We start from the raw sequence: 11536 nt of genomic DNA on the forward strand, positions 1-11536 counted from the left end.
GCGTGGTCCCATAGTGTTTATTCTTGCGTACTATTATTTGTACAGATGAACGTGGTTCCTTCAGGCGTTTGGAAATTGCTCCCAAGGATGAACCAGACTTGTGGAGGTCTACAAAAAAAAATTCTGAGGTCTTGGCTGATTTCATTTGATTTTCCCATGATGTCAAGCAAAGAGGCACTGAGTTTAAAGGTAGGCCTTGAAATACATCCACAGGTACACCTCCAATTGACTCAAATGATGTCAATTAGCCTATCAGAATCTTCTAAAGCCATGACATAATTTTCTGGAATTTTTCAAGTTGTTTAAAGGCACAGTCAACTTAGTGTATGTAAACTTCTGACGCACTGGAATTATAATACAGTGATGCAGTAATCTATGTTAACAATTGTTGGAATAATTACTTGTGTCATGCACAAAGTAGATGTCCTAACCGACTTGCCATAACTATAGTTTGTTAACAAGAAATTTGTGGAGTGGTTGAAAAACAAATTTTAATGACTCCAACCCTAAGTGTATGTAAACTTCCTACTTCAACTGTATATTTATCTGAACATTTGTTTCAGTTGCACAGCCCTTGTCCAGCTCTCTCTGGTTCAATCACACAGTGAGCTGAGAGGAAACAAAGTTTAATGTGTGTCATTAATCATTCACACATCTCTATTCTTAGCATGTTGCCGTAGATTTTGGTTGTCAATCACTGCTATACGCTATGCAAGTATTTTGTAGGCTTTTTGAATGGTCTTCAACAGGCAAATTGTTTTCACTTTTTGCCCAAATATAACTGCCTGTAGCTCAGGACCCGAAGCAAGGTCATGCATATTGGAAAAACAAAACTTTGAAGTTTGTGGAAATGTGAATTTAATTTATGAGGATATAACACAGTAGATCTGGTAAAAGATCATGCAAAGAAAAACATGCGTTTTCTATTTGTTTTTGTCCCATCAACTTTGAAATGCAATAGAAAGGCCATCATATCACTGAGGAGTCCAGGCGCACTAGACGGCAGCAGTGTATCTGCAAAGTTTTAGACTGATCCAATGAACCATTGCATTACTGTTCAATATGTTGTATCAAGTCTGCCCAAATGTGCCTAACTGGTTTATTGATACATTTTCAAGTACATAACTGTGCACTCTCCTCAAACAATAGCATGGTTTTATTTCACTGTAATAGCTACTGTAAATTGGACAGTGCAGCTAGATTAACAATATTTTAAGCTTTCAGACCATATTTGATACGTCTATGTCCTGGGAAATGTTCTTGTTACTTACAACGTCATGCCAATCACATTAGCGCACGTTAGCTCAACCGTCCCGAGGGTGGGACACCGATCCCGTAGAGTGAAAGGCATCTGACAGAAGTAAATTAATCCACAAACACGAATATCAGTTTTTATATGTCTTACATGACTGTGTTTTCATGAATTTGAGGATATAATCGTCAAGCCCATTCAAAAGCTGACAGAATGAAGTGTCTATGGATGCCTCCGAAATGGCACCCTACTCCCTATATAGTGCACTACTGGACATTTTGAATGCACCCTATGTCTGCATCTGAAAGATGGTACACTTCAATGGAGAAGGTCTCCTGTCCTGGCACAAACTTTCTCTGATTACCTCTCCCTATTCTATGGGCTTCTAAGAAAAGGTCAACATCATAACGAAAGATCAGTTCCTGAGTTGAGTCCCCTTCCAACTCCAGTCTTTTAAAAATAACTAAACCAGCGGTTCTCAATTCTCTCCTCAGGGACCCCCAGCTGTTCCAGAGCTGCCACACCTGATTCAACAACACCTATGGAATTTTAACAGTATATGGCTAACAAGAATAAATATCTCTCTCTGGTTTTTCAAAGGGTTCTAGGTAGAACCTTTGAGATTGAGAAAGGTTCTTAATTTAATATAACCATTCACCATAAAGGTTCTATAAATAACCATTAAAAAGGGCTCTTTATAGCACCAAAAAGGGTTGTAATGATAGCGTAATCCTTTTTGGTGCTATGTAGAACTTTTTTTAAAGTTATTTTTAGAACCTTAGGAAAGGTTTCTTTATTGCACCATAATAGTTCCATTTATAACCTTATGAGCATGGTTCTTTATAGCACCTTCAAAAAAGAGTTCTATATAGTACCAAAATAGGATACACTATCGTTATGAGCCAAATAACTCTTATTTGGCACTATATACTGTAGAACCATTTGTTTTTAGTGTGCAGTCCACATAGCACTTCAGCAGCTAATCAACTATCTGGCAGTTAGTGAGCCAACTAACAGTACAACAAGAGAACATGTCTAACAACTGAGAAAGAAGTGATCAACATTAATATTACAATTGGCAGAATCTATATTGCTGCTAGTGCCTTTGGCCCAACGGAAAGGTTACACATACCATGATGCCAGATTAGACATTCATATTGTATTTGCATCAGGATCCAAAGTTCCGTCATTTTAATTTCTATGAAATCGATACGATCAATCATTAACTCAGCTTCCTATTGTACACTTTAATAGCTGCAAGTGATAAACAGTGTGTCCTTGCCTGTAGAATCCTCATCTGCAATAAGAGTTCATTTACAGTGTCATAGGAATAACTAAATATCTTCCACATGTCTGAGGCAAAAGACATCCGCAAATGTTCTGCCAATGTTCTGCAAATGTTCTTCTTCCAAGCTCTCAGTCATTGATTTGAAAATAAACTTTTCATTCTCTAGAAATGTAATGAATCTTTTCAACCATATGTGGAGAATCAAGATTACCAACGTGCTGGAGTTTGACCAGTCATTGACCGGTTCTGGAAAAGTTGGAGTGAAGGTTCCTGAGAATCTGGCCTATTCCTCATCCCATGTGAAGAAGACCACCTTTATCGAGTAGATCGTATCCAAAATATAGATCACCAGGTTGATCACGGTCATGAACGTCACCACAACCAGATCGTCCCAGGGACAGTGGGAACACGGAACGGGCCGGGGGTTGTTCTCGAAACCATACAGCGGCCAGATGACCATGGCAGTCATGTACATCATGGTGGCCAGAACATTATAGACCGTGAGCAGTTTGTCAAACGAGAAGGGGAAGAGCGACAGCAGCTGACCAACGGTGAGGAAGATGATGACAAGTGCGAAGATGAAGCAGAGGGAATAAACCGCCACGCACCACTGCAGTCCCGGATTAAATGAAAACCTTGCTGGATCCAGCGACGTGAAGATAATACAGGCCACCAGAGTCTCGAGGATCTTGAGGAGGCCCGGGACAGTGGACAGGAAGCCACTGATCTCACCACCGGGCCGGAGACGGGCCAACACCACCTCGCCGACATACATTCCGAAACAGAGTAGGGAGATGACGGTGGCGGCAATCTGCCGGTAGCAGGTGGGGCAGGTGAAGAAGGTGGGGTAGATGATGGAGGAGGTGAAACACATTAGTGCGGCCAGCATGGCGAAGGCTGTGGTGAAGTCATCCCAGGAGATGGGCACCTTGAGATGATGAGGAGGGGAGATGTGAGGAAAGGTTATGTCTAGGGCCAAGAGTTGAAAAATTTGTTTTCCTGAAAAATGTGCAACTACATCTACTACTGCTTTACAATAGAAATAGACACTAGAAATATATAAGACAGATACACATAAGCTACGATACACGTGAGCCACAAATTCCCCTCCCACCAATCTATTCCATCAAATCCAGACAGTAAACATCCCCCACCTTGGCGCTGAAGCGGGTGAACTCCATGATGAGGATGAAGAGGGAGAAGAAGCAGCAGAAGCACCAGGTGAACATGCACCAGTCCCAGTGTGTGGAGAGCACATGGCCTGCCGAGGCCACCAGACTGAAGGAGATACAGGTGAGGACCACCTCCAACATACGGATGATGCCCACCGGCAGGGTGAGAGACCTCAGGTCCAGGTTCACCATGATGAGATACTGTTGAAGGATCTATCTAGGGACTCTGAGTGACTGTTCACTCACCAAGGGTTCCTTGACCTTTTGTTTGGCTAAAGTTTCTATTTTTCCTCTCTTTTCTTCTGGCTAATGTTCCATTTTCTGCTGTGTCACTCTCTTTTCTCCACTGTGTTACCTTGACATCTCCACTCCTCCTCTCTCTCCTACCATCTTTGTCTCTCTGTGCATTCCCCTGCCGACTTTTTCTTTTCACTAAGGACCTTCCAGTAAAGCACTACAATTCCAAGGGAGGTAAGACCTTCTCTCGTTCCTGCCTTATCCAAGTCTCCTTCCCCATGCTGTAGAGACCAGAGCATGCCTGTGTCGAGCCAAACTCCTCCTGTGTTTATGATGGTGTGTAGCCCATAGAAATAGAGTGAATAGAACGGGCCTCCTCATTCATGTCAATGATTGCGGCCATTGCGAGTGTACCCATAGGCTAGGTTGAAGATAACAGAGGTTAAGATAACTTAATAATTAAATGCAAAAGCATTCTAAAATAAACAAAATCATTGCACCAGCGCCTGAATGAAAATGATTGAGAGAGAATAGTAGCAGTACAGAAAGTTCACCATCAAAGTGGAAAATAAACACAACGGAGGTGAATTTCAGACTATTACTCAGCAAACAAATAGATCAACTGTTTTACTGTCATTTTATTCATTCAAACGTTTTTAAAGTTATCTACAGCCACTTTATAACATGATTTCCCGACCGCTGGTCATGTTTTCAATGCTAACCCTATAGAATCAGTCCAACACCCAGCATGGAATTGTTATAACCTGTATTTGTCTTAACCTGTATTTTTTCAAACTAGCCCATAGGAGCAAAGCAGGAAGTAAAATCAGGAAGTGTACCAATCTGTGCTGTGATTTGTGAAATCAACTGACATAAAAAAAAATATTCCATTGCACGAGCCGCATCATTTGGGGCGGCAGGTAGCCTAGTGGTTAGAGCGTTGGGCCAGCAACCAAAAGGTTGCTAGATCAAATCCCCGATGTGACAAGGTCTTCAATCTGTCGTTCTGCCCCTGAACAAGGCAGTTAACAAGGCAGTTAGCCCCCAAGGCTGTCATTACAAATAAGAATTTGTTCTTAACTGACTTGCCTAGTTAAATAAATGAACATTCTTGGAAATAATTACCTTGGAAATAATTGCATCAAGAGGTTCCAAGCCCGTTCTGTTCATTCTATTTCTATGGTGTATCCTGCCCTCTCTTGCATGTTTTACAACCCAGACTCAGTCTTATCTGGCTCGCCCACGCCACACATGATGGACTCTGGTCTCTGTCAAAGGTAAACTTCAATACTGACCCAATTCCTGGGAGTGGGACCATATCAGACCTGGGTTCAAGTAAGATTTGAAATCTTTAAAATACTTTGAGCATTTGATTGAGTCTGCTTGGAATCCAGATGGGCGGGGTTTGCACCTGTCGGACTATTCTATTGGATCCATTGTGAGCTCAATCAAGCAGGTAAGCTCAATCAAGCAAAGCTACAGTATTTGAAAGATTTCAGATACTATTTCAACCCAGCTCTGGTCCAAGTGCACATCCCCCAACCAGGGAAACCCATGCTTGTAAAGTAACCTCACGTTTGTTCAGTTCAATGTTCCTAACTTGACTTAAGCTCTTTTTTGACACTTGATGGCTATTGACTAATATCCTCATCCATGTTCTTGAGAAAGGGAGAGAAAGAGAGGGAGGGAAGGGGGAGGAGTGGTAGGCAAAGGATTTGTATAAGAACTATTCTGTTTCCACTGAAAATGGACATGGAATAGTGTTCTGGTTGATAAAGCTAATACTACTAGGGCAGTTTAACACAATAATGAGAAATGAGTTCAATTGTGTACAATTGTTTTGATTGATTGACTCTACTGCCAATGTTTGTCTATGGAGATTGCATGGTTTTGTCAACAGTAGCAGCTGTCTCAGCTGAAGGACAATGATCCCTTTAAATATTGTCAGTGCCTAACTCCCTCTCTACTGTTATATGCCCTCATATTTTTCCTCCTTCTTCTCTCTCTATATACTTCTCCTTCTCTTTATATCTCACTCTCTCTCCCTCTTCTCTCTCTCTATTTCTCCCTCTTTCTCTCCCACTCTCACTTCTCCCTCTCTCTCTCTCTGCCTCATCCATTTTTCACGTTTACCTCCCTCTTGATCTGTGCCAAGGAGACAGCAGCAACATAACTTCATTTCTCTTTTGAACAAATCAATAATCCCTGTCAAAGGTTGCGAGACAGAAGAAAAGATGTGGACATAAAAGATCTTGACCTCATTACCATAATCAGATCAGGAACCTCCATCATTCTGCTGCCTTCTGTTTTGGAACAATGATTCTTCATTCGTCACTTAACTTAATTTCTCTCATGAAGAAAGGAATAACCGCTGCCATATGTATCACAAAACAAAGTGTGGACATGAGAGACCTTGACATCATTACCATAAACAGATCACCAACCACAATTATTCTGCTGTCTTTTTAGAAATGATAATTAGTTTAGCAGCCTCAGAATGGCCCAATATGTTCCCTATCAAATCGAATCTGTGGTAAGCCACGGTCCGTGAGGGATTCAGATGCTGCCTGTGTAAGAGAGTGATGTCATCCAGGTGGGACGGAGCGGAGTGTGGTTGAGACTTATCTCGCTGTCGGCTTCCCCGTCGCACTTCCCCGTCGCAGCAAACACAGAAAGAGACATGAAAGCAAAGCCGAGAGCTAGACCTCGATATTCCACGCCATTTGATCCAATGGGTCTCTCATAGCAGACACACCCTAGCAAACAGGGAGAGGAAGGGAGCGTTGCTGAATGTCCTTTCCCAGTGTTGTAGAAACAGAATAGGTGTTACAGTAAATACATACACTAATGAATGCAGTGAGGCCAAAAAATATGATTCTTAAGGACTTTTAAGCAAATGTTTTCTTTATTTTAATGTTAAATAACATTATTAAAACAATTTAGTCACGTCAGCTAAATGTCAACAGTTATGTTTTACTTATTCAGATTCATGTTTGAGCTGAATTCTGTCATATCTGTATGTATGTCAGGATTAGATTAGGTACAGTAGACGCAGAGAGAGAAAGAGAAAGAGAAAGAGAAAGAGAAAGAGAAAGAGAGAGAGACAGAGACAGAGACAGAGACAGAGACAGAGAGAGAGAGAGAGAGAGAGAGAGAGAGAGAGAGAGAGAGAGAGAGAGAGAGAGAGAGAGAGAGAGAGAGAGAGAGAGAGAGAGAGAGAGAGAGAACTTGACATCCCAAATACTTCAATCAGTTATAAAATAACCGACAACTGCATAGCAGATCTGTTTTTATTTGGGCCATGACAAAGGTGTAACATCGTTGGAGCTGTCAAAACAATGATCTGCTATACAGTTGTGGGTTATCACGGGTTAACGAGGAACTGATTGAATCAAGGCCAGAGAGACAGAGATGAAATGGAGAACAGAATAAGAGAATAAAATGAACATATCAAGAACAGCTCTTTGATCTCTCTATTCACTTTGATCACAGCCCATGTGGACTGCATAAGGCGCACTGCATAGTTCCTTGTGTATTTTAAGGACGGGAAGACAAAATATACATTGAATCTATGTACGGATCCAAGCATTGAGAACATTCTTATCCACCTCATGGTTTGTGAATTGCTAGCAGTATTATAACCCCATTTTATCCATGAAGAAGCATTATGTGAATGATAATGAAAAATGTAATCTTGCCAAGTAAAACGGTTATTATCCACCATACAGAGACATTCTACCAGTCTATTGTTTAAGATCCGGCACTGTGTTTCAGGGCCAGTTCTCAGGTTGGGTAAGGTGGGTGACCTTTGACCTTTGTCCTAAGCCGGGGTGAAGAACACCAGCCTGAAAGAGTAGACCGTGTCCACAATGTAAACCACAAGGTTGAAACAGGTCATGAACGCCACTACGACCTGGTTATCCCAGTAGCAGCTGCGGCCACACCAGCTTGGTCTGCTGTGGTTGTTCTGGAAGCTATAGAGAGGCCATATCACCACGCACGTCATGTACATCAGCACGGCCAGCACGTTGTAGCCCGTCAGCACCTTGTCGAACGAGAACGGGAAGAGCGACAGCAGGCGGCAGATAGTAAAGAGGATGATGATGAGGGCGAAGATGAAACATAGTGAATAGACCGCCACGCACCACTGGAGCCCTGGAAACAGCGAGTAGCGGCCATGGTCCAGAGAGATGAAGATGATGCAGGCCACGAAGGCCTCGAGGACCTTGAGGAGGCCCGGGACGGTGGAGAGGAACCCGCTGATCTCGCCGGGTTTGGCCCGGGTCAGGCCCACCTCCGTGGCGTACAAGATGAAGGCCAGACAGGAAGTGACGGTGGCGGCGATCTGCTTCCCGCATGAGGCACAGGTGAAGAAGGTGGGGTAGATGATGGAGGCAGCCAGCACCTGTTAAAGCCCAAGACAATAGATAATGATGATGGATGAATAACAGCAATGGAATAGGATAAACAGCATCAGAGTTTGAAGACAATAACATGGAATGTCAGTGGACTTAATTGACTCATTAAAGTTGTGAAAGTGCTATGGGTGTCACCTGATACTTCCACTTCATCTACTACCAATGTAGCTCCCACTCAATAAATCATTCCAAAATGTTGGCAAAGCTACAGGAACTCCAACGCACTCCTTAATGGTTAAAGCCTTTCCTTTTATTGCATGTATCCAATTTCCTCACTGCTCTAACTAGAGAGGTGATATATGGACTACACTAGAGAAAATGATAGATTAGCTGCCTTGCTGTTGTGACATACTGAAGATGAGATCATCACTTTGATCAATAACTCGTTCTAGTTCAGTGGAACTAGCAATTAGAAATGACTATTACTACATCAGTATCTGCTGGCGTCTATGTCTCAGTTTAAGTTCATTCACAATTAGTGTGAGAGTAAATGTACGTACACGACTAGCGATTGCTGCCATTATTGGATCGACCAACAACTCTAAGTGGTACTAAAATATTTCATGTTTCATTTAACCACTTTGTTCATGTACCGTATGATAACAACACCTGGCTGTTCAAGGTCCAGTGCTGATCCTCACTCTATATAAGCGCATAATATATATGTAAAAAAGTAAGTAGCCTTATCTCAGCCAGAACGGCCAATAGGTGCTGGAACCTAACTCCTGTTTCTGAAGCATGAAGCAGTGTGATGTACAAGTACACCTCCTCGAACAGAAGTCTAGTCTATGGCAGGGAAGATTGATGTGTAATTTCCCAAAAATCGCCTTTTGATTGATTTACAATTACACAAAAGCAAACTACACACATCCATCTCTACTCTAGTTTTGAATGCTTATATTGTCTCAAATGTAACTGTCACACATTGACACTAATATTTAGGTATGTTATCTGGATTCTACCCCTTATAGTCTAACCCACAGACAAAAGACGCCGTGGACGTTACCCACCATGAGCGTGGACAGCATGGCAAAGGCGGTGGTGAAGTCGTCCCAGGAGATGGGCACCCGGGCATGGAGGGTGGTGAACTCCATGATGAGGATGAGGAGGGTGACGAAGCAACAGAAGACCCAGGTGAACATGCACCAGGCCCAGTAGGATGAGTCGATGTGACCCACCGAGGCCACCAGGCTGAAGGAGATACAGGTGAGGACCACCTCCAGCATTCTCACGATGCCCACGGGCACCGTCAGGGTCCGCGTGTCCAGGGTCACCATGGCGATGCTAGTTCTGGTCAGATCCGGCTGTCGAGTACAGTACTGTACGGCAGTTGTACCTTTCAACCTACTCAAACCGATTGTAGATGGCTGTTTTTTGTTTTCTCACCAAGTTTTTTTTCCCTGTTGATCTCTCTTCCACTTCTTTGGACAGCTCTCTCTCTGAGCTCTCCCTGCCTCCTCTCCCTGACTTGCCTCAAAAACGATTATTTCTCTACTTGTCACACCTCTCTCTGACACTCTCTGTCAGTCTCTTCAGGCTTCTGTCTTCTTCTCTTCCTCTCCTCTTCCTGTATGTGATCCTCCTGTATCTGATACTCCTGTATGTGATCCCCTGTAAAGTCTGGACTGCTCTGACAGGGCAACGGTACTGTAGGAATGCAGAGAAGGGTGTAGACTGCCTGCCACTCCCTCTGCTACCTTATCAGGCCTTCCTCAAATGGTACTCAGGTGAATGTTTGATTATAGGCTTTGTGTGTGTGTGTGTGTGTGTGTGTGTGTGTGTGTGTGTGTGTGTGTGTGTGTGTGTGTGTGTGTGTGTGTGTGTGTGTGTGTGTGTGTGTGTGTGTGTGTGTGTGTGTGTGTGTGTGTGTGTGTGTGTGTGTGCGTGCGTGCGTGCGTGCGTGCGTGCGTGCGTGCGTGCGTGCGTGCGTGAGTGCGTGTGTCAAGCCCCGGATGTCAATGTTGTGTGATTATGAAATAGGGTGTAGTCGGTCAACCTTATGAGTAAAAGTGAATAATACCTCAGTTATTTAAGTAGTACATATACTGAGATGATCTTGCTGTATATTATACCATGTACTGTAGCCTACTGTATAATGTATATGATACGATATACTTCATTGTCCAGTTACTGTAACGGCTTTCTTCCTGGGATGAAGGAGAGGACCAAAATGCAGCGCAGTTAGTGTTCAACATGTTTAATTAAACAATAAACAATGAACATTAACAAATAACAAAATAACAAACGTGAAAGCCGAGACAGTCCTATCTGGTGCAGAACACAAACACAGAGACAGGAAACAACCACCCACAATCCCCAACACAAAACAAGCCACCTTTATATGATTCTCAATCAGGGACAACGATTGACAGCTGTCTCTGATTGAGAACCATATTAGGCTGAACACAGAAACAGACGAACTAGACACACAACATAGAATACACACCCCAACTCACGCCCTGACCAACTAAACACATACAAAACAACAGAAAACAGGTCAGGAACGTGACAGAACCCCCCCCTCAAGGTGCGAACTCCGGGCGCACCCCTAAAACTCAAGGGGAGGGTCTGGGTGGGCATCTGTCCGCGGTGGCGGCTCCGGCGGTGGACGAGGACACCCTCCACCACTGTCTTTGTCCCCCTCCTTAGCGTCCTTTGAGTGGCGACCCTCGCCCCCGACCATGGTCCAGGAACCTTCACCAAGGCCCCTCCTAAATAGAGGAGACAACTCAGGACCGAGAGGTAGCTCAGGACAGAGAGGTAGCTCAGGACAGAGAGGTAGCTCAGGACAGAGAGGTAGCTCAGGACAGAGAGGTAGCTCAGGACAGAGAAATCGCTTAGGACAGAGGGACAACTCTGGACTAATGGCAGCTCCGGACTGAGTGGCAGCTCCGGACTGAGTGGCAGCTCCGGACTGGGTGGCAGCTTCGGACTGGGTGGCAGCTCCGGACTGGGTGGCAGCTCCGGACTGGGTGGCAGCTCCGGACTGAGTGGCAGCTCCGGACTGAGTGGCAGCTCCGGACTGAGTGGCAGCTCATGACTGGAGGGCAGCTCATGACTGGAGGGCAGCTCATGACTGGAGGGCAGCTCATGACTGGAGGGCAGCTCATGACTGGAGGGCAGCTCATGACTGAAGGACAGCTCATGACTGAAGGGCAGCTCATGACTG

At 44.0% G+C, this 11536-nt stretch overlaps 2 protein-coding genes across 2 annotated transcripts; both read right to left on the reverse strand.

The window, feature by feature from the left end:
• Positions 1-283: 283 nt before the first annotated feature.
• LOC120044873 (myeloid-associated differentiation marker homolog) lies at positions 284-4498 on the reverse strand. Its single transcript, XM_038989570.1, has 2 exons — positions 3695-4498; positions 284-3468 (listed from the first exon to the last, which is right to left on the reverse strand). Exons 1-2 carry the CDS (start codon positions 3902-3904, stop codon positions 2824-2826), a joined length of 855 nt encoding a protein of 284 aa, XP_038845498.1. The 5' UTR covers positions 3905-4498; the 3' UTR covers positions 284-2823.
• Positions 4499-7098: 2600 nt separating this feature from the next.
• LOC120044185 (myeloid-associated differentiation marker-like) lies at positions 7099-10009 on the reverse strand. The gene is made up of 2 exons (XM_038988776.1): positions 9378-10009; positions 7099-8354 (listed from the first exon to the last, which is right to left on the reverse strand). Exons 1-2 carry the CDS (start codon positions 9642-9644, stop codon positions 7770-7772), a joined length of 852 nt encoding a protein of 283 aa, XP_038844704.1. The 5' UTR covers positions 9645-10009; the 3' UTR covers positions 7099-7769.
• Positions 10010-11536: the final 1527 nt, after the last annotated feature.

The sequence above is a fragment of the Salvelinus namaycush genome, chromosome 3 (genome assembly GCF_016432855.1).
Source record: "Salvelinus namaycush isolate Seneca chromosome 3, SaNama_1.0, whole genome shotgun sequence".
Classification (NCBI taxonomy): domain Eukaryota; kingdom Metazoa; phylum Chordata; class Actinopteri; order Salmoniformes; family Salmonidae; genus Salvelinus; species Salvelinus namaycush.